This window comes from Phocoena sinus, chromosome 7 (genome assembly GCF_008692025.1).
Source record: "Phocoena sinus isolate mPhoSin1 chromosome 7, mPhoSin1.pri, whole genome shotgun sequence".
Lineage (NCBI taxonomy): Eukaryota > Metazoa > Chordata > Mammalia > Artiodactyla > Phocoenidae > Phocoena > Phocoena sinus.
In genome coordinates, this window is record NC_045769.1 from 51,652,325 (window position 1) to 51,676,801 (window position 24,477).

General features: G+C 34.9%; 1 protein-coding gene across 2 annotated transcripts in view; it reads left to right on the forward strand.

Annotated features, from left to right (window-relative positions):
• The first annotated feature begins 210 nt into the window (after positions 1 to 210).
• PDE1A (phosphodiesterase 1A) overlaps positions 211 to 24,477 on the forward strand; it is a 269,036-nt gene continuing 244,769 nt past the window's right edge. For both annotated transcript variants that reach the window (XM_032637950.1, XM_032637951.1), the window contains exon 1: positions 211 to 676. In XM_032637950.1, the coding sequence (XP_032493841.1) occupies positions 624 to 676 (53 nt within the window). In that variant the 5' untranslated portion in view covers positions 211 to 623. The remainder of the gene's footprint in view (positions 677 to 24,477) is intronic.

A 24,477-nucleotide genomic window follows, 5' to 3' on the forward strand; every position in this document is an offset into this window, starting at 1 on the left:
ATAAAAGCAAGATTGTAAAATAATTATAATCTCTTGAATCAAAGCCAGCCATGCAGCCTGAGTCCATCTTTCTTCATTAATTTGTATACAGTTCTTATTTTAACAGAACAAACTTTCAGAGGGTACTCACATGGGACTGCTGAACCAGCTGTACAACTTTTATTTTGAAGAAAAAAGTTGAGCCTCAGAACGGGCTGTTTTAAAGACAGGGAGGGACTTAGCTTTTCCGAGCTTGACCAGCATGTGGAAGGAGTGCTCTCATGGCTGCAATAACCTAGGGAGCTCCTACCTGGGTGCCACGGGGGTAGGAAGGTTTCTGTTTGTTTTGTTCTGTTTCTGAGGGTCCTGTGCACTCCTCTTGTCCGTGTCAACGTGACTCGGTGTTTTTGCACACCCTGCTCTGTGGGGGAGTGCCCCAACGTGCCTGTCTTATGTGGCCTCTATGGACACACTGCTCAGCTGGCAGAGAGCAGGGAAGTTTTCTCGAGCACCCAAAAAGAGAAAGAGAAAACTACTTTTTCCTTCTGGGCTCCTTGCAGCACAATAGATCAGGATAAGCTTCCACATTCTCTCCCTGGATTTCTGGAGTGGTTTCCAGGAACAAGTTAAACTTTCACCTTTAAATGGATGACCATGTCACAATCAGGAGGAAACATCTCCAAAGACCCATCTTTAGGTAAGTGATGCTACATCCTAGGTGGCTCCAGGGCTATCAGGAAAAGTAATTTCTCTTTTTCATACTTAACTTGGGAATTCTGGCACTAAGCTACAGCAAAGCAATAAAGAGTGTGCCTAAAGTTTAACTTAATGCATACTGAAGGAGTCCTTTTATTTTCTATTTTCTGAAACCCTATGCCCAAGCTTTTATTAATTCTTCAAAATGTATTTTAGAGATGCATTGCATTAGCTTTTTATGCACATGAATGACATAGCACTGGAAAAACTTCTGAAACATTATGCAATCCCTTCCTGTTTCTAGTGGTTGCATAGCCCTGTAAATGGGAAATGTTGTGCTTGGTTCTTTCAACTGATTTCGCTCAGAGGTAGTATTTCAGTGCTGTGAATGCTACACTTTTTTGAAGTAATATATGGGGAGACAAATTTGAACTTGATGGCTATTATACTAGAGTGTGTACATCTTACAGCTAGTTCAGGAGTATCTGTATAGCAGTTAAAGAAACAGTAGGGCAATAGGAGATATTTTACACTGGGGTGGAATCTTGGGCCAGGCAGAATTGGATCTAGTATAATGGATTGGGCTAAGGTTTTATTTGAGGGGAGAGACACTCTTTTTCTAAGACAGCAGCAATTTCTTCATTGACTCTATAACTCCTGATTCTTTAGTTACCTGTTATGTGCTTTAGAATCCAGAATTGGGAATTAAGAATTTTAAAGTAGCTAGAAAATGAACACAAACAACTTCTGCCTCTTAAAACAGACAATTTAAAAAAGTTAATTGTATAATAAATTTGTGTTTCCCCCCAGGTAATATCTTAAATATAGCAAAGATACTACATGTTAACAATACTAAATGTTAAAGTCAATTTGCAGCCACTGGTTGTTGATCTTGAATTAACAACAGGATGATAGAAGTTTATGGGTGGAATTCCTGACATTCCATCGTTGTTAAATAATGAATAAGAGTGGGCCTCAAGGAGTATAGTTATATAAAATGTTTCAATTTTATGTATTGATTAAGCATTACAACAATATTATTAGTAGAAAATAATATACTCTTGCAATGCTTAAAACAAAATGTTAGCCCAAATCTGTTTTAAAACCTTTTGAAGATAAATATTTTTAAATCTATATTATGGATTTCATATAATGTGTCTACTTAAATATGCATTTGTAAATTTAACCAAAAATCCGAAATGACCGCCCCCCCCCCCACCCACAAATGTGTATTCACCTGCCATATTTCTTATGGCAGGAACTGGAAAAGTTCTTCCAGTCCCTACATAATTCACTTCTATTTTCTCTCAAGTGCATGTGTGACTTCAAAGAGGTATGAGAGTTGCACAGATAATTCCAAACTCAACCGCACTGAGGCATCACTTGAAGAGGGCACCTTCAGAAGTTCAGGAGGGCAAGGTTATGTTGGATAAAATCAGATCCACTTAGCCATCAACTTTAGTGTATTACTCCATTGTGGAGCTGTTGTGATTTGTGGCAGGTCATCTTTCATTGGTTTATGCCAAATCCTTGTCTCCTCCTGATAAATTATATGCTAAGGTGCCACTCACAGGGGAATTGCAGTTCGACTGTGCTTCTGTTATTTTTCATATAAAAAGCAGATCCTTTGTGGAAGGTGGGATTCTTTGTCCACATAATTAGAATAAAATTTGGTAAATTCAAATGATTGCTTCATGATCCTGATGACCTAGAAGAGAAAACACAGCTACCAAAGAGGACATACTTTCACCCAGGCAATTATTTCAAGTAAGTGTTGAAATGGGTCCCTGACTGAAAACAGATTAAGGCTAGATGTAGGGTGGGACTGATTGGTCAACTGGCATGTTGACAGCTGACTTTGCTTTAATCAGGATGTGATTGTGATGAGGGAAAAGGGAGGTGGAGAGTATCTTAAAAGATCCAAATGACTAGATGTAATTCCTCAGAGAAAGTTTTAGGCTGTTCTTTAGTAATGGGCTTTCTAATAGCTAGTTGTGCTTTTGGGCAAGCTGGGAAGTGGTTTAAGCTTGGCTTTGGCATCTTTGGCCCATATCCCATGTCTCACTTCATTTTCTTTGTCAGCCTCCTTTCGCAGCTCCCTTGTCCTCTTGGGCTCTTCCTGGGCTGTCCAGCCTTTCACACTGAGACATCCTTCTAGGCCTGCCCTTTCTGGTCAGAGACCCATGTACCAGACCTTTCCTTCTCAGTATGTACTTGTGTACACCCCGCTTCCTAAGGGCTTTGCACACTGTTTCTCAATCCACATGGTAAGCAAATCTGTGCTAGAATGTTTCATATGTGCTAGTTTACAAGTTTAACAGAAATTTTGTGAAGTATCTTTGCTTTTTATAAATAATTCATTTAAAATTTTAGTCTTTAAGAGAGATCAGCCCAGAATTTATTTTAGGAACATCTGACATATTGACACCATTCAAATTTCTATATACATGCTACTTTCTTCTGGACTTGAACCCACAGCTTTAATTCAATTCACCTGGCATTCTCTGGTTGAGTAGACCTGTCCATAATCTGGGATATGGCACTGGGGAGGCCAGACATGATAACAAAAAACAAACCTTACCGACCCTCACAAGGCAGATCATCTAGTATATATCTAAGTAACCATGGCACAGGCCGATCATGGGTGCCAAAAAAGAGATAACAACATCGTGGGAAATTATAATGGAAAAGACAGATTTCAGACTAATCTGGTACTAAGTGAATTGAGAAAGATAAGAGCAAGATTTTTTAAATTTAATTTTTGAGACTGAATTAATATCAATTTTTCACCAACATGATCTCCCTAAATTTCAGATAGTAAAAGTCATCCATCAGGTGTAAAAAATTTGAGAGATTTTTAGAGGAGATGATGAATATTGAAATTCCATTGCTGGTATGCTATTGGGAAGGCTGGGAGGAATCTTACATGCTATTAAGAAACTGTCTCTAAGAATGTGTCTCCTACAGTGCTGATTCCCAAATCATTTCACATAGTTAGGTTATTAAATCTATGTTTTAAAAGTCTACCATGGAAATTTTAGATATACATTTTCATGTCAGATCTGTGAAGCAGGGAACAAAGGCAGAGTTTCTTTTATGGCCGAGGTGGGAATATATATGATCTCTTTCATGCATTTCATATGTTACTTTGGGATCAATGAGACTATTCAGTCCTGAGCATATATAAATGATGCATCTCAGACATATTTTGTGGTTCTGCCTGCAGATGTTCTTGCAGCTCAGACTTGTACCAAGAAGAGATGGTTCTGCCTTTACTCAAGAGAAACACTTTAGGCTTTATATTGTAATTTTCCAGGAAGGAAACACTGTTACAAAACATGTATTAATGTGTTTTCCATCAACAACACTGAGTTTGTTCCTCAGCACTTAGAAAATAAAATTGCATAGATCTTTAAAATCCAAGATATGAATCAACACGATATGAGAGCCCTCAGATACACACATTCTTTAGACCTTTAAAAACTTCTTTTTCTGTATTACTACAGTTTTATCTCTAGTAATCATAATCTCTTTATATAAAAAGATTCATCAATTTACAGCACATTTCAGATGAAGTACCTTTACGTAACTTCAGTAAAACAATTGCTGAAGACACTTCCATCTTATTGCATACGCATATTGCTTAGTGAACTTTCTATATTCCTAGGGGATGAATCAATCTTAGACTTTGATACACGAAAAATCTGTTTCTCCTAATAAAATTGCATCAGTGAAAATAATTCTTATCTGAATTTCACTGCCATGAAGTGTTTAGTGTTTAAGTCTGGGTTTTTGTTGTAATTATCTCCTCCCACTTGATTTGATATTTTATTTTATCAAATTCTATTGTATGTGCATCTTTTCTTTTTCTGTTTGTTGCTCAAATTCTTTCTGAAAGTAGGTAGAAAAATGAATTAAAAAAATAAATTGAAACTCTTCTTACATGTTAAGACTTATTTAGTATTTTTTAGAACCAACAACCTTTTGAACCTCTTTCAGAATTCAAAAGTGGATAAGTTATTTTTGGGGTGACTTCTCATTAGAAGTAGCACTAAAAAGCTACAAATGAAATCATACAAATAGTTCTTCATCAGCCCTAGAATTGAGAACCGGTCTATGCATACAGGAGCTGAGACAGTAAAGTACAAGTCGAATGGCTGCCAGGGCCCAAGACCAATGGAAATCATGTTGGATTCTTCATAGCATTTAGAACATGCTGTTTCTTCTCTTTATGTCTTTTCAAAGTTTTATTTTTACAAGTGTCTGTTAGCAGAGGAATTCTGAGTGTATTTTTGGCAGGCATATTCTCTTCACATGAAGATGTAGAAAGCAGTGAGATGCCTAGGAAAAGAAAAGCGGTCCTAATTTTGTTTGTTTGTGGACCTACTGGGGATGGTTAGTACCCTATTGCTGGGTCTGAATTCTAATTTCTAGGTTGTGATCTATTCTTTATAGAGGAATAGCATAAAATATCTGTTACATATTTAAAATCATACACCTTTTGGACTGTAATCATTTTTATTTAGTCCCACTTTATGCTCAGTGTATCAACATCAGTGTCAAAGCTAGATCAGAAGTTGCTAATATGCAGGGATGACACCACATTTCTGATTTTTAGACAATAATAAGGAATCAGTAATATTACTGATTTTTAGACAGTAATAAGGTGGAACACCTGATTGCTTTGCTGATTTACAGTAGTTTTCTAGGTGTTAATTATTCCATGTTTCAGACCCATTTCCTTCAGTGTTTTGGGAACAATAGAAAACGTGAACAAATAATATAAAATGCAAAATCACTTCAAAATTTAAACAAATTGTAATACATTATAGGACATTGGCATTTTTGTCTCATAAATATTTAAGTATTTATGACATTCTGTGCTTTGTCTCTTTTTAACACCTTCTCACAAAAAAAATGTGTACTTTAGAGAGAAATGTATTTAGTATAAAGTCATCAAAGTGAAAAGTAATTACATGGAAAAAAAAGTGTGAACTGTGGAAGTAGTATGGTATATTAAATACCTTTTCTTTTATGAAATGTATTTCCTCATAAGAAAAAGCTCTATGTAAGTCAAATCCAAAATATAACTCTATATTTATGAAAATATTTTACCAGTTTTTGTTTCTAGGAGATTGTGAATTCATTTATTTAAAAAAAAGAGAGAAAAAGGAAAGTGGATTGACTTGCAATGGCTACATAGTTATATACCGGAAATTTAGTTTCAGGGTTTTTTTTAAATGATAATTTTTATGTAAGTGACAATTGATTGATAGAACAAAATAATTAACACTTATTTCCACTTGCTATGAAAGTGAAAAATACTTCTGGAGGTGGGAGGGAGGGAGGCACAAGAGGGAAGAGATATGGGGATATATGTATATGTATAACTGATTCACTTTGTTATAAAGCAGAAACTAACACACCATTGTAAAGCAATTTTACTCCAATAAAGATGCTAAAAAAAAAACTTCTGGAAAATAGACATATGAATTTAAAGTCTATGACATTATCAGACACAATGCTAATTAATAGAAGAACAAATATATTTTATTACAGACATGTTCATTACAAATTAATCTTTTAGTTGTCTAGGTCAAGATGTTGTTGCTGCTGGTCAAAGGTCGTTGTATGACTTATAGGGAAGGAATATACACAATTGATCTTTAAAATAAATTACAAAGATCAGGGTAAAACAACAAATACATTTGAATGTAAGACAGGAAATGTTTATCAAGGAAAAAACTATCAGACATTGTGGTGCCTTTTTTTACCCCAGTTGTGATAAAAGTAGCTCTAATTTTTTTTTTTTTTTTTTTTTTGCGGTACGCGGGCCTCTCACTGTTGTGGCCTCTCCTGTTGCGGAGCACAGGCTCCGGACGCGCAGGCTCAACGGCCATGGCTCACGGGCCTAGCCGCTCCGTGGCATGTGGAATCTTCCTGGACCAGGGCACGAACCTGTGTCCCCTGCATCAGCAGGCAGACTCTTAACCACTGCACCACCAGGGAAGCCCAGCTCTAACTTTTAGATGGTCATCACAAATAGATAAACTGTAATTTGTCATACATTTTAAAGTCAGGAATTCAGTCCTTCTGATATTATTTCACCCACAGTTTACAAAAATTTCAATTATGTCCAATAAACTTATCATCACTAGTGGCAGCAACAGCAGTAGGTGGTAACAATACCAAGAGCTACTATTCATCAAAATCTTAGCATATTTTTAGACAAGGTACAAGCATATATTCTTCAGGGCAACTTCATGAGGAAGTATTAAATTCATAATAATTTTGGGTATGGATCCAGGAAAAAGGAATAGATTAAAACATGGGAAAGCATCTCTCACTCAGGAGCTATGCAAATTTTGTTTTCTAAGCTAGAGGTTCTTGGCACTGTTTGCATTCATCTAGGACATCAGTATGATTAGAAACTGCTTTTCAAAGATCTGAAATGTTTGAATTGAGGAAAATCAAGATTATGCAGGTAAAATGATCTAGTGGGGATAATTTTACGGCTTTATACCATCTGGAAAATTTTATATTTGGAATAATCAGCCTGTTACCTATAGTTTTAGGTAAAAAGCAATGAAAAATAATAATAATAGCAATGAAAAAATAATAGTAAGTTTAAAGATGACCTGTAGGTTTATAGAGAATAAGCTTAAAGAAGTCTGCAGTATTTATAAACCTAGTCTCTTTGGTTCTGTGACTCAACATGACATAATTTTGATAGTTCTCATGGGAAAGCTGCAGTTTGTTTATGTATTTGATTAAGGCCACTTGGACCTGATCTCTAATTGAGGAAAATCCAACGTTTCCTGAACTGGAGCTGCTGGAAGTGTAGGGGGCAATTCACAGTGCATTTGAAGGGACAGATGATAAAGCTTCCAGAGTTACCTTTGTAACATCCCAAGCCTGCTCCATTAGAGTCACATTATTTGTTATGGAGAACTGTAAATTCTGAGTCAAATTTGTGTCCATTTTTGGTGTTTTGGTGACTCTAGCTTTTAGGATCTTAGGATGTTATTTTTAGAAGTGTTATTACATCAAAACAGATATTTAAATATTAATTATATACTCATTAACAAATTGTTTTTAGGCATTGAAAATCATGGGCTTTTATTATGAAAATCATCGCTTCAGATTTTAAAATATTAATATTTAATTTGACATTTTTAAGGATCAAAGAGCTTGGAACAAATTGTTTGAAGACCTGTGGTAATGAAGAACAGTAGGGTTGTATCTTTAACATACAAATGTGGCGATTTTTTGAGTCCTAATTAAAGAAGGAAAAGAAAATTGTAGTAGGTCAAGTCACTTTTTAATTGTATCATTAAATTAAAATTTGGATGTAATTAGGGATGTGATAATCTGGACCACCTGTCTGTTGGAGATCTGTAAGGAAGATTTCAAATGCTTATAACCATTCCAGTGATGGTGTCTTTGAGAAACAACTAATAGAAATAGAGACTCTGTAATTTCTGTGCCCACTAATTAAGCATTGGCTTCTCAGTCCAGCTGCATCCAATTGTTTCTAATTCTGCAATCCCATGTCATTTTATCTGCATCTCTTTTACTGCACGTTTCACTCCAGTCTATTATAATTACTTAAGGGGATCAGCTCTCCTTCAATACTGTAGGATTCCTAAGGCTGGAATCCATATTGAATCTCTGTATTTCCTATAACTTTTGGTAGAATGTGAGTCATAAGTAAGAACTTACCAAGTCTTTAAACTTAAATACCTAAAGGGACCAGGTCAGTACTGTAAATGTTTGAAATAGGAAGTGCTGGGAACTGTGATAGATGGAAAACACAAAACATTTGGTTTCATATTTTTAAAAACACTGATAGACTGAACAAAATCCAACTGAAGCCTGTTAGCTGGTGACCCTTAAAACGAATGAATGATAGAATGAATAATTTGTTTCCTTAGGTCCACATAGTGGTCATCTCTCCATTTTCAGGGTGAATGATGGCCAATAAATCTTGGATGAAAATTCTGGCATCTACATCCAAGAGGATTACTAGAGGAGTGGGTACTTGGCTCTTGTTTCTAATACCAGTTAAAGAATGAGAAAACCAATATACTCCACAACATACTTATACTGATAATCTGTATATAATTTTGTAGCATTAAAGGAATAGATGAAGAAATATATAATTGTTGAATGAATAAAATGCATTCATTTTAGCCCCAACTTGAATTATCCTAGAATCAGGGAATTCAATGCTGATATCTTTGAACAATTATGACTTGTTAGAAAGTACTTTCTCAAGTGGAAATCTGTCTTCCTATCAATACAACTTTTTCTCTCTTAGTAGAACTGGCACAAGAAGGATCCAAATGTTCTCTTTCACAGGACAGCCTTTCAAACACTGAAGACAATTGTGTCAGCTATCACTGTTTTTAAATCTTCCTAAAGCATAGCGACTTAAAATGACATGAGTCTATAGATTAGCTGGATGGTTCTGTGATCTGTGCCAAAGTCGGTTGATCTCAATGAAGCTTTCTCATGCATCTGTGGCCAGATGGTGGGTTTGCTGTGAGCTGGCTGGTCTAGGAGGACCTTGGTTATACAACTTGGGTTTCCTCCTCATGTACCTCTTATCCCTCCAGCAGGCTAGACTGGACATGTTCTCACGGTAATAACAGGAATTCATGAAAAGAAGGATAAACTCACACTTTTTCAAGTCTCTGATTGAGTCAAGTTGCTACTTCTTATTGGAAAAATCAGAAAGTTACAAGACCAAGCCCAGAATTGGTGGGGGAGGGCATTAATAAAAGGAAACACATTAATTAATACAATTAATGCTCTCTGAAAGCTCTTATGCTCTTTCTGATTCTTCTTTCCTTTAGTCCAGCCATAGTTCATTCAGCCATTGAAGATACAGCAATAATTTGAATTTTTCTTTCATGCTGTTAAAGTTATCTGAGTGACCAGGGAGAATAGGAAAAAATATATATTAACAGAATAGTGAAGTCTAGTTGACCCTTCAGTGGCTGATGGGTCAAATGTGCCTTACCTGACTCCAGTGTTATAGCATGCCTGAGATTCCTGGTTTAAAAAGTTTTAAAAAGTTTAAAGTTAAAAAAGTTTCCCCTAATTGCCTAAAACATGAGCTATTACAAACATAATGACCTATACTTTCCTAACTCGTCTTGGAGAATTGATTTTACCAAGTGTCATGCTAACAGACTTGAGAAAATTAGTTGTTTTAATAAAAGCTGAATATAGTTAAGTATATAATTTTTGGCAATTCGATTACAATTCCATTAAAACTAAGACATGGAAAGAAGGCCTTGTAAATAGTAAAATAAAATAATACTTTCTTATTCATTTGAATAATATTCTTCTCATCCATAATGTGTATTCTCTAGGGATTTATGATTATTATCTTTTAAAAATGATTTATTTTTATGGGATAGATTTATGATATTGTTTTCTATTACTGAACCCTCCCAAACACTACCATAATGAGTAAATGTTTTCATAAAAGCACAAATTATAAAATTTCTCTTTTAAGTCATTGATTCACAAAATGAATGTTTGCTACTGACATTAGAATTGCAGTTTACAGAACTAAACTGAACTAAACTAAACTACACCAAACTAAAACAAAACAAAACAAAACTTCTGAAATTAACCTCAGGGATTCTGCTTCAGTAGGTCAGGGAGTAGAAAGCTTTGATTATTTCTTCATGCTCCCTGTTCTATGCTGATTGACAGCTAGATTGGGAGCCACTTTCCTTAATGATATAATTTACATAAAATAGGAATGGAAAAGCAGAGTAGTTTGGAAAACCTTTTAATAAAATTAGCATCAACATTGGAAATGTAAGCCCAATAATTTTTTTCAGGTGAAATGAACTTTGTTAATTTAATAAACAGGTAAAACATATTCTATGTGAAGCTGTATATCACCTCCCCTTACTCTCCCACCTCTGGCAACCACCAGTCTGTGCTCTGTATCTATGAGCTTGTTTTTTGCTTTGTTTTGTTTTAGATTCCACATATAGGTGAGATCATACAGTACTTTCTTTTTTCACTCAAAAATGTCTATGGGTACAGGGAATCTGTGCCTATGAAGAGGACTAAGTTTCTCCTCTAAAAACTCTGAAACCCTTTTTTAGGATGTAGGTCTATAAAGTACAGAGACAAATTACCATGGACTCCAGAGCAATTGTTCTCAGCATTGGCTGTCTTACAATCACTGGGGAATTGAAAATCCCAATACCAGGGTTGTATCTCAGACCTATTATATCAAAATTGCTGGATGAGACTCAGGAATCAGTGTTTTTTTAAAACTCTCTAGGTATTTCTAATGTATAGCCAAGTTTGAGAACTACTGCCTTAAAGAGAAGCACACATGAAAGACAATGACATAAGAGGCAGGAACAATTGAGAATGAACATTGAAGGGTGCCTAGGCTTTTGACAGGCAAGTAGCAGAAAGAAAGGACATCAAAAAGATGGCATGGCATAAGCAAAGACATGGGAATATAAAAGTTCATGAAGTGTTTGGGAGAGTTTTGCCAATAGGGAGAACTCCTGAATGGCCAGCATAGAGCTGAGCTTCTGTGTGTGGAAAAGATGTGTAGCTGAAAGTTTGGTTAGGGCTAGCGAGTCAAGGGCCATACTGCATTTATTTTGTAAATATGTGCTGTCACCCATCTGGTCTGTTGTTAAAACCGACAAACCTGATGAACCAAACTCCTGAGCTCGGTATTTCCAAAATGCTTTTTCATCATAGGGCACTATCCCCCCGAGATACTCTGAACAAAACATCAAATAAGTTTGGAAAATACTGCCTGTCATACTCATTCTCCTCTTAGAGATTTACAAAGAATATTAGAATTCGTGCAGTAAAATAAGATTGTTTACTCCAGTATTTCCCAAATCATATTCTATTTCTATATAATGCTTATTAGTATCTCCAGAAATTGTTTCAAAGTACACATTTTTGTTCCCCTAAATTTTTTCAGAGAATGTCTCCTTTATTTTTCTGAAATTCATTTTGTTTTCGGGTAGTCTTGTTTTCATCCTTTAATTATTTCTTTTCTTATGTTACCTAGAATATAGTCTGACCCCAAGAAATTTCTCCATAGTTAACATTTTTTACCTACTCTTAGAGAAGCTTAGGCAAAAAAAAATGTTGCCTAGTTGAGAGAATAGTTAATGTTCTATTACATAACTGTGATGGTGTGAGTTTAAAAAAAGGAAAAGAAATATTTTGAAAAGATTGAGAAGTGATGAACAAAGTCACATTATTGAAACAGCTGAGGGCAAATTAAGAAATAACAGATGGGAGCTATGTGTGGATTATCACACCCAGGTATCACTGTACACACAAGTTTGGCAGCATTTTACCCAGCTCTTTTGCTTTTTAAAAGAAGCATTGCCCTTAAATTCACGCTTAGTGAAATGTAGACTGTTCAATCTACAAATAACTCCATTTTGAATAATGATGGCTTATGCTTGTGTAGAATCCCATATCAAGAGTTTAAAAAATTATTTTTACATCTGTTATACTACCTGTTCACATGATATCCTTATGAAATAGAATGAAAACTATATAGATCCCTATTTCATAAGTGAAGAAAGAAATTGAGGCTCAAGGGGTCACAGCAAGTCAGAGGAAGAAACATTGAAGAGTACTGACATTAAGAACAAGCAGTTAAGTGTGGCTTCTATTACAGATTGCACCTTCCTAACAGATGCTGTTAGGAGACCTTAATGTGTATGTCAGGGCAGCTATACAATCATTCCTTGAGGTATAACACATTCTCACTTGACAACGAAGTCACCTGAATCATTTAAAAATTTTTTAGCTACTCAGAATTATTTAATACACACGATATACATGAAAATTTTCTTTTCTAGAGGTGAAGCAAGGGAAAAAAAATGAGCAAAAGTAAATTACTATGTGTCCTCTGAGCTGTATGATTTACTGTGAGGACTTTACAAACATAGGTTTTTTTTTTTTTTTTTTCGGTACGCGGGTCTCTCACTGCTGCGGCCTCTCCCGTTGCGGAGCACAGGCTCCGGACGCGCAGGCTCAGCGGCCATGGCTCATGGGCCCTGCTGCTCCGCGGCATGTGGGATCTTCCCGGAGCGGGGCACGCACCCGTGTCCCCTGCATCGGAAGGCGGACTCTCAACCACTGCACCACCAGGGAAGCCCACAAACATAGGTTTGACATGGCACATATGAGGCCCTTACTAGGAATTTTAGGATATAAAATACTGTCTCTAGAAGAAGTAAAGAGGAGGGAATAGAAAGGTAAAGTTCAGGCAGTTACTTGAAAGTGTTTCTAAACAGAAGAGATTTGTTTCTGCCATAATATAAACTGCATTTTGCAAGGAAGGGGAAAGACCCTTGCAGATACTGAAGGATGTGGCTTCTAGATTGTGTAAGACTAGAACTAACTTTCACTGTGACTTCATTATGAATTCATTAATAGAAATGATTAAAATATAATTTGACAGTTGCCACCTTATTAATCTTTTTTTCTCAGGCTTTACTTTCGGTAAATATCCTAATACTCAAAATGCTTGAAATTTACTGTTTTGATTGTGTTTTATTTTAATGTATTTAAGGTCATTCTTGAGTGCTATAAAACTCCCATGTTTTGTTATTTAAAAGTATTTTTCTTTATTGTGATAGTTTTTCTAAAATATTATACTAAGAATCTATTTTTTAGAGGGAAAATAAATCCCACATTCTATTAGGCAAACAATACAGTGCCCTTATAAGGCTATTTTCTCTGTCTTAAGAATCAAATATTTATAAAAGTAAAAAAAAAGATATTTGGTTTTGTGGTACAGGGTGGTAAAGACACAATTTGTTTAAAATACATTCCATTTCTAGACTAGATTCATTATTTCTTGATATTTGCTTAGTTAAACAATGGAAAACACTTTCTGACTACATTCTGACTACATTCTAAACAGCTGTTATTACTAAATAACCATTTACCTAAACTTTATATAAAAATTCTTATTAATTCTGTATACCAGCTTTTAGACAAACTCATGTGGAAGTTGAATTGTTAAAGTTGAATGATTTTCATCAGTGTATATCATCAGGATAATTTGTTCTGCTTAATCCTTCTTCTTACCTACCAGCACATTGTTTTCCTCTCTTATTAGCGCAGTTGGGAATTTAGCCCCATTTAATGGAGTCTATGTCAATGCTGCGCTGGTGAAGGACTCTAGCTTACATCTAATTGTTTAACTTGTTTCTCTCATAAATGTCTAGATAAAAATATGATAGTTGCTCCTTCCCACTCTCTGCTCTTTTCTTTCCTCCTCCTCTGCTGCCAGACCCCAGAATGCCTAGCATTACTCAGAAAACTAATGGTTATGCCTATTAGTGTGTTATCCTGAGGTGTTCTACCTCCGAGTGTAAACATTAGAACATTTAAGGCCACCTAGAGCTGTGAGTTTAACTCTGAGGATACAATGGCCTTAGGACTTCCAGGTGGAGTATTAGTTCTGAATTTTCCCTTAAAGATTCAGATGCCAAGGGAAGGATCTGGAATTCCATGTTTAAGACTTGTCTTAGACTAGAATGTTTAGGTGACATCTCCATAACTTATTGAGTAACTTGAAGAGCTCATTCTAAAATAATTTTCCCTTAGGTTTTCTACTCCGTCAAGTTACTGTTCAATCTCTCTTTCTTCCATTCATTAGTTTTTAAAATGTAGACTGCCTGTTGCTTCCACATCCTCTCATTACTTTCTCCAGTGTCTTGCAAAACTATCTCCTTTCATAATCTCAATTATCTTCTCTGTTAGGTGATTCCTAAATCTACATTTGTAGATCTCAGCTCTATCCAGAGTGACAGTATCTTCCCATCTCAGACATGTTTCACCTGAATGACCTCCTGATACCTGATACTAATCTGTCACAAAGAGATTTATTATAACACATACTTACTCTATAAGAGTAATTTCAGGAGCATATGTGTGCTTGTCTCTTGCAACATTAGTGCCCATGAGAGTTAATAGTTTTACACACATGTACACACACACACACACATTACTACACTATTTCCTAGAACTTTATTATGTTTATGTAAAATGTAAATATTTAAGAGGATGATATGATATTTAGTGTTTCCTAAATTGATAGTGGAAATCTTTGTGTTAAATATCTACAAAGATATTAAAGTCTCCAGTAAACTGTCGTTTGAGAAATATTGCTTAGACGAACAGCCTAAGCCTAGCTACTTTGTTGACAGCTATTAAGGAAAGCATAAAATGTTTCCCTCTTGCCATTTAGACTTGAAATCTTAGTTATTTTTGTTGCCTCCCTACTTCTTATCTTCCATAACAAAACAAATATCAAGTCCTTTCAGTTATGTCCTTAGAAAATTACACATTCCTCTCCTCTTTGTGACTTTTTACTTCAAAACCTTTTCCCCCTTATCTAAAATGTTATATTTTCCAAATTGACCTTCTAACCTCCACCCCTTCCTTTCACAGTTCCTTGTTTCTAGAGTTATCAGATTAGTCTTTAGAGCTTTGTCATGGTTATGTCACTACCTTCCATAATTTTCAATGACCCTTCATTTTCAACTAAGTGACATATTGACTCTTCTGGCATTCCAGACACTTTATACCTACTGTTCGTTTACCTCATCTCCTTCCTCCTTTCACAAATCCCGTGCTACAGTCATTTTGGATGACTCATTGTCCCCTAGGACTGTCTTATACTTCCCTTCTTGAGCTTATGCCCACTCTGCTTCCTCTACTTCAGTGTCTCTCCTCCATCTCCTGTCTGAATTTACTCTCTGTCCTCTTCAAGTCCATGCTTCAAGTCCTAATTCAAATGCTACTGTCTTCATGAAGTGTTCCCTGATTTTTCCAGCAAAAATAAGTTTCTCTGCTTTTGTGCTTTAATGATAGTAACACTTTTTTTTTCTCATAGCTCATATTTGTAAGAAATTGATATAATAATTTATTATTTAGTGCATATCTTATCTTCCCTTATTATAAACTTATTGATGACTGAGGCTTTGTCATGTTTATAGAATTATAAAATGATCAGGTTGAAAAAAACCTTATGTCTAGTGCGACTCTCTTATTTCATAGATGAATAAACAAAAAACTTTAAGACATTAAATGTTTTGACCAAGTTCTTACAACTACAGAGTCAGGTCAGAATCAGGACTAGAACACAAGTCTTAACTCTCAATCTAGTGTTCTTTCTAGTCTAATTTCTTTGCATCTCTTATGCTTCTAGCCCAAGGTAATAATCCCTATTGAGCATCTACTGTGAACCAGGGATTTTACCTACCTATTGTATCTAATAGTAAGAGTAACACTAGAATGTGGGCATTAATACCCCGATACTACAGATAAAGAAACTGAAGTTCAGTGAGGTTAAATAACTTTCTTAAGTAGAAAAATTTGGAATCAAAGCCAGGTCCACCTGACTCCAGAGCCTATGCTCTAGGGTCAAAGATTTAATAAATAAAGAGGGCTATTTAGTTTAGGGTGGAAGTTTGAAGTAGCTTTCTTGGGAACCTGAATTGGACTGCCACCTATGGACCAAGTCTCAAACTTTAAAATGACTGTATTTAGTTGTCATATAATGCAAATTAAAATCATAAGGAAATGCAATGATGTGCCTTCTGGAATGGCTAAATGTGAAAACCAAAAATTTACCCAGGGCTAGTGAGGCTTTAGAGCGGAGTTTCTCAGCTTCAATGCTAGATCAAATCTTTGTTGCAAGGGACTGTCTTGTGCATTATAGGATGTGGAGCAACATCCCTGGCCCCTACCCACATGATGGCAGTAATATACCCCCAGTTGTAATGAGAAATAGGTTTCCAGGCATTAACAAATATTCCTTGTAGTATAAAATCATGCCCAACTGAGAATCCATTGATTTAGAGAAATCAAAACTCTCATACATGATTGGTGGGACTGAAAATAAGTACAGCTTTGGAAAACTGTTTGCAGCATCTACTGAAGCTCAACATATGTACACCCAGAAATTTCACTCCTAGGTGTTTACCCAAGACAAGCACATATATATCATATATTCATCAAAGACCTGTACAAGCATGTTCTTAAAAGCACTATTTGTAATAAACTGAAATAAAATACCATCAAGTGCTCTTCAACAGTAGAAAGCATAAGTACATTGTGTGGAATACTATAAAGCCATGAGAAACAATGAACCATAAATGTATGCAATAATATGGGCTAATATCTCAAAGATCTGTTGAATAAAAGAAGCCAGACACAAAAGAGTACATATTGTATGATTCCATTCAAGGTTTAGGAACAGGCAAAACTAATATAGGTATTAAAAGTCAAAAAAGTGGTTACCTTTGGAATCCCTTGAAGGACGCATGAGAGAAGATTCTGGGCCTTGGTGACATTTGTTTTTTTAATGTGGCTTCTGGTTATATGGGTATATTTAATTTTCAAAAATTCATCAAGCTAACACTTATGATTTGTGTAATTTTCAGTATGAATGTTACAACTTACTAAGAAGTTAGAAAAAAAACTGGAGCATTTTCTGTTTGGGGAAAGACTTACACATTCCGTATTAACTGACTGCAGATGAAGCTTCAGAGAAAACCTGGTGGTGGTGCTAGAGCAGCTTTGAGGGATATACACTTTGCAGATGACTTTGCATGGTGTGGGTAGGCATAAAAGGAATGAACAATGCTTCTTTTCTGTGCCCTGTTAATGGAAACCTGTCAAAGAAATTATTAATAAATGTAGAGGACAATTAGAAGTTGATGAGCATACATTTAATTTTTAAATTTTCTATGTTTGTCCACATATCTAGCAAGTTTTATTATTCTACGTTATTAATGAAAGTGATTATACTAGTCTCACGAAGCAGAGTTTGAGAAATGGAAATGCTTTACACATAATGACACAGACCATGTGATCCCAGTTATATTATTCTATTATATACCCATGTATTACTTGTATTGCAATTTTTATATGTTCATTAGAGAGATATTCCCACATTCATATTTAGATTGCCAATCATTGCTTTATAGTTGGGAACAAGTCATATCAAGACTTATAGCAAGTCATATCAGGCCTTATATAAGATAAATTATACTCTAATAAATGTTTGTTCACGGTTTCAAACTGTGGGTGCATTTTAAAATGGTAAATTAGTTGAATTGTTTATTATACAATTTTGAATTTTTTCACAAATTTATTCTTAGAAAGTATAAATTTAGAAACCATTCATTAGGAGATGTCATATGGAAACAAGAGACATGGCCAGTGTTAGGAGGAGAGAGGAGAATTAGAGAGGAATGGAGGAAGTCACCAGAGAGCCGCAGAGCAGCAACTGACCAGTAACGAAGATGGAACAAAAAGTCTTGCTTTGGAACAGATCTGTGTCTCTGCACAGCCTCTAGCTAGTGAGACAAATCACTTCACCATTCTGAGCTTCAGTTTTCTCTCTGAAAGGTGTGTGAATTGTCCTCAAGTGGATTTTGCAGCTCCTGAATTTTGTGAACACCTTTGTGAGAATGAGCAAAGGCCATAGAGTTGATCTGATCTCTGTTGGTAACATTTAAGTGAGACCTTTAGAAGAATAGAAGAAAGCAGGAAACTATGTAGTACTAAAGAAGGAGCAATGAGTATAGATCATTTATATAAATAGTTTATAAGAAAGTAGATTTTTAGCAGGAAAGATATCACAATTAATTTTAAATGTATTTTAGGAAAATAAAATAAACCCTCTATTTAGTCCACCAGTTATCACAAGTAATTGCTGCCCAAGATATTTAGGAGTCTGCAGCAGATGGCAGGTCCAGCGCCAAGGCGAAGGGATAATCATGAAGGTTACGTTGAATGAGCACCTAAGACGTAAAAGTGCCTTTTGTTTGGTATGTATGTAAGTTATGTCATGCTAGTGAGTATTTTTTAAAGTTGAAAAATTAAAAGTGAAGCTCAGAAGGGTAGCTAACTTGCTTAAAATCACACAGCTAGGAAGTAGCAGAGCCAGAATTCAAACTCACATCTGCCAGACTACACAATCCATGCAAAGTCTAAATACTGTACTGTCTAAAATAGCTGGGAGTAATAGTGTGGGGGAATAAAATATGGAGGGAACGTTGGGGAGCCACTTTTTTTTAATTGACGAACTTTAAAAATTATTATTTTTACATAAATTAATTGACTAAATCCCATTGGCTCAAACCAGTAGCAGTGCCTTGTGGGGCAGGGAGGCAGTTGTCCTTAGGTGCAGGCCCTGTGACTGACATTTTCCATAGAGAATTTAAAAACAATAATAACCTGCTATAGCTCAGTCTTCTTTTTATTATTACCGTGTGCCAGCAATGCTAAACAGCCCTAACTCCTCCTAACTCCTAAATAATTGGTATAACTCCCAAATAATTGCCATGGTACTGAGTTTTAATTATCTACATATATATATATATATGTTATTATATATACATGTATATATCATGTGTATATATAGTATGTGTCTATGTGTATATATATATTGGGTTGGCCAAAAAGTTCGTTCAGGTTTTTCCATAAAACTTTATGAAAAACCTGAACGAACTTTTTGGCCAACCCAATATTTTATATATACATACATATATTACTTATTCTTTAATAAGCATTGTGTTCTACATGGGAGATACTTTGGGGGAAACTGCAGTTATTCAGTAGACTCCCAACACATGCAGACTCAGCTATATACATTTGTTTCAAGAGTAAGCAGTCAGCCAAGTTTTGTTTTTTGGTCACTGGGCTGTCATTTATTTCAAATGTACTGTTTAAAATGTGTTGAAGAAAGCAAAAACTGTACTTAAATCAGACACAAACAATTCTGAGCAATTATAAACTTTGGAAAAGTTTACCAAGTATAGTACAAATTTATGCAGACTTTTCTGGTGAAGTTATTTTAGTGGCAATTTTTTGATCAAAGAGACATTTGAAAGCTATTAGACTCAACCCTGAAGAAGCAAAGATATGAACAGCATTTTATTGTGAATTGAGATTTCATAAATCTCTGCCAAACTATAACTTTAATACTTTTCCTATATATTTTTATATCTGTTGCTTCATGTGAAGGAAACATTTTTAGAGTAAAATTAATATAAAGTGCTTTTTGAATCACTCTGAGCAAAGATAGATTGACAAATCTGGCTTTACTGTCTACTGAAGATGAATATGTGAAGACAATCAATTTTGACAACTTTGTTGAAAAATATGCAGAAGTCTCAAAACAAGAACTGTAATATTATTGATTTCTTTAATAGAACACCATGTAGATATATTTTTGTTGTCTTTTATAATTAAAAAATCAATCTTGCTTTTTCATTTTTCTGTAATATCTATAATATATTTTAAAAATTATTTATATTTGTATATGGGCATACCAGCACAATTCAACTAGAGAAAATGTTTACTCTCTACATTTCCTTTCTGGCCATTATAATTATTGGTCTCACTTCATGATTATTTCTGAGAATAATTTTTCATATATATAAGGGGAGTATTAAAAAATGATCTACTCTGGGTATCCAGTATGCTAGGTATGCCACTGGCTAAAACTAAGAATTATTTTTTAAAATCTTGATTGATTGTGGGAAACAGCTTTTTATTGCTTTGTCTTCATCAGATATCTGAGTATAGCAGTTGATAATACATACTTATTGAATGAAAAGACAAATGATGAATGAATAATAAACAACTGCTTAAAATAAGCCATGTTTGGTCTGCTAGCATTACTGGAAATCTACATTTTTACTCTGAGCCCAAGATCCTAACAATAATTTGACTGCTAATCAAAAGTACTCCTTTAGGTTTATGGCTAAAGATGAAAAGTCCTAAATAAATGCAGTAAACTTCAGAATTTTTAAAGCCTGATTCCCTAAAAATACTCTGTAAAAGATTTTGGAATTTCAGTCCTGGATTGACCTTTTGTTTTTTCATCTCTGAAGTGAGAATAATAATAATAGTAATGCCATATAGGTTTGAAATGAGAGTAAAATGAGATAATAGAGTGAGAGGGCTTAACAGTGCTCAAAATAGTCCAAGCATTTGATAAATTATAGCTATCATGATCTATATGTCATGAGCTATCATGAGATAGAAACTTAATATTTTTTGTTAAATTTATTCTGACCTAAAATGAGTCCATAAGCCTTTCCATTTGAGGAGAAAATATTTGTGAGTCAATTTTTTTCTTTAACAAATTTTAGGACACTAGGATTTGGTGACTATAGATTTTGTCAGAATTAAGTGAAAGCCAGAAAATGATGAAAATGAGAAAGGAACAAAAAACATAAAGTGAGAGAAAGAAATTAAATCTTCTCTGAGAGACATATTTACAGCTTTCTGCAAGCTAAGTTTATGTCAGACCATTTAACAAAATCCTATCTAGAATTTAGACTCATGAGATGCAAGGTTCCACTGACCCTGGTGGCATCCTGCAGTTTAAGGCAGCAGTAGGCTCCCTTTCAATATCTGCTCTGTCTTCTTGTTCTCCTTGCGTAAATGATACTGGAGAAGTAGAAGAGTAACAATTCATTTATTTCTTTAATTTCCTATGTACTCCTCATTTTATCCTGAGATAGGGCTGTACCACTAAATTTTATATATTTATATAGTTTCAAAATTCTGTTCTCAGTCATGCCATCCACCAACATGTGCCTTGACTGCCACTAAGTGTACACCATTTTGTGTGATTCATTCTGTTGTCATTTGGATGTTATTGACCCATAGTAGATTCTCTTTATCGCGTGCTTTTTTTTGGTAAAAGCAATAGTCCTCTCTCACATTTTTCCTTTGGGCCACTACAGAAATAATATAGTTAAGTCAAAAGAGTAAAGACACTATTTTTTTGTCTAATTTATTACTTAATTATTAATTATAATTTTATTAAGTGTTAATTAATTAAAATATGATTTAATTAAGACTCTCTCAAAAGTCTAATGACTTCTAGTCAATAAAGTTGAACAACAGCAATAAAAATGGATCTGTTCCATTCTGTATTTGACCTTTTTTTCTGGATATGGGGCACTTGAAAAATTGACTAAAAGTGAATTGTTAGGAAAAATTGCAACTCTCAGGTGAGAGAAAAACTTGGACTTCTGTTCTCCTTTCTGATATAGAAGATCTTCTTGGGATGTTCTTTTGCATGCCAAAGGATAAGTCATTTCTCTTGAAACTTGGTCTGTGGGACAAAATGAATTTTACATATTTCTCATAGTGATTTCCCTCTGCTCTTCTCCTGGGCCATTAGTCAAAAGATATCCAAGACAGAAAAAGGTGCAGCTACCAGGTTTGGAGCTTGGATGAACTTCCAGTCTATCTGTAGCATGGAACTTCTTCTTGGCTTATTCCATATTCACTGAAGCCATTTTCAAAGCATACATTTCTTCTAATAGAATATGAATATTTAAAAAATTTATTCTTATTGACATGTGATACCTCAAATTAAAACAAGGCTTTTGTCTTATTCTGTGAAGAAAAAGCCTTTGGGGATAGACAGTTTTTTTCATGTACACTTATAATTCATAAGTAAGGACTTATAGCAAAAAGTAAACACCAGTGGATTAATTAAAACTCCCCTTTAGTAGGAGTTGTTTATGTTTTGCACTGGACTTGAAGGCCAGAAATTCTCTGACATTTTGACAAAGGTGGTATTTTCTACTAACCTTTGTGGAAAAAGAAATCTCTGTGACAGATTTAGATCAGGTTGACCAAGATAGCGCCTGCCATTATCCATTCCAGCAAGTGGTCCTTCTCTTGCCTGCTGTTTTGGCCTCAATTTCCTAACCTTTTCCCCAGTCGGTCCTTCCCTTCATTATATTAAATTCAAAATATAATTTCAGGGCTTCCCTGGTGGCGCACTGGTTGAGAGTCCGCCTGCCGATGCAGGGGACGCGGGTTCGTGCCCCGGTCTGGGAGGATCCCGCATGCTGCGGAGCAGCTGGGCCCGTGAACCATGGCCACTGAGCCTGTGCGCCCGGAGTCTGTGCTCCGCAACGGGAGAGGCCGCAGCAGTGAGAGGCCCGCGTACCTAAAAAAAAAAAAAAAAATTTAGTGGCTTAATTTGAAAATTCCCCTCAGGGTTACCCTTCAGAGTCATCTGAGAAGCTAATTAGGGCTACAGCACCTAAGGAGACATTCAGAGACTCCTGCAAGTAAAGCTGTAAAGAGGTAGGACAGTCATGATATGCATGCTCTGAAAGCTCTTTCTGCTGCCGTAAACAAAGTCACGTTGTCTGGGAGCATTATTCATAAAGGGTTTATCTAAAATTATTATAATATAGATGAAGCAAGCATTTCTCACTTAATAGAAGTATATTTTAAAATGTAAAATCTATTGCCTCCATGTCAGAGAGGTTGCTAACTTGAAACAATGCTTAGGAACAGAGAAAGGAAAATTTTAAGTTAGTTTGCTCAGTGTCTGCTATATATCAAGGACACTTACTCTTCATTTAGTCATGGGAAAGACACAAATAGCTTGATAGAAAAGTGTTCAATGACATGAACAAAGAATTAAAGATTAAAATCAGTTATTACTAATTATTGTGAATCATATTATATTATCAAACTATTCAGCAGCTATTAAAAAAATGAAATAGAGGTCTATATTAATCTGGAAATATTCCCAAAATATATTAATATTGAAAAAGTAAGCTTGTAAATTCTACCTTCAAATGGTTTCACTAAAAAGCAGAATGGGACTCTATAAGTTTAAATATATGTATAAATGATTTGTAAACTGAGCATGGAGAAAGTTGTAGAAGGGTACATACCATACTATAATGTTGATTAGCTTAGAATCAATGGTATTGGTAAAAAGAATGGGAACACACTAGCTTTTAAATTTATCTACTAATGTATATAATTTTTAACTCTTTAGAATAAGCATATATTAATTTTATTATTAAAAATGTATAAAATTGAGAGCATATCAGTAGTTTCTGGGGATTAAGATTTGGGGGAGGGTTTGACTCAAAAGGGCAACATGAGGGTGTTTTTTGGCTGAGGAACTGTTCTGTATAATAAGTATGATGGTAAGTGATGATACATGAATCTGTGCATGTGCCAAAATTCATAGAATTTTACATCAAAAAAGCACATTTAATTGTATGTGAGTTTGTAAGAAACTATAAAAATCAGTTAAGAAAAAACAATGAATTGTTTTTAAATGTTGAGAAATTGGTAATAAAAAATAGTCCTCCAAAATCTACTAATTATAGACTAGACTAAAAGAATTTTTTTCCCAAGAGAAAACTATGTTATTATGTTGAAAATTTTAGGGTTATTTTCCAATTTGAGCCCACTTAGTCATTGATGGTCAGGAGAGCAAGTCAGTTAATTGATAGGGTAGATCAATAGGTATTATTCGCCGAATTTTATAAATAGCTAAACTAAAGCTAAAGCTAGGACAGTTTAGTAATTTACCCAGAACTACACAGTTAATAGGACTTCAAGTTGAAATTTAAACTTTGGGAAAAAAAAGGTCAAGATTTCTAAAAGTGAGAAATACACAGGATACAAACTATTTGTATGAATTAACTATAATAAGTTAGTAATGAAAAATCTAGCACGATTTGAGATAGAAATATACTGCTCCTTTACCGTAAGAGTAATAAAACAGACCTTAGACATAAGTAGTTACTCGTAGCCATGTCTACCCAGGAACTCCTGCAGGATCTGTGGATATAGTGATTACAAATTATTGGAATCATCTAAGTGTATAGCTCCAGGATGCTGAAAATAAAGTAATATAATATTTTTATAAAGAATCTTAATTCAACTCTGCAAAAGAACTTGACCTAC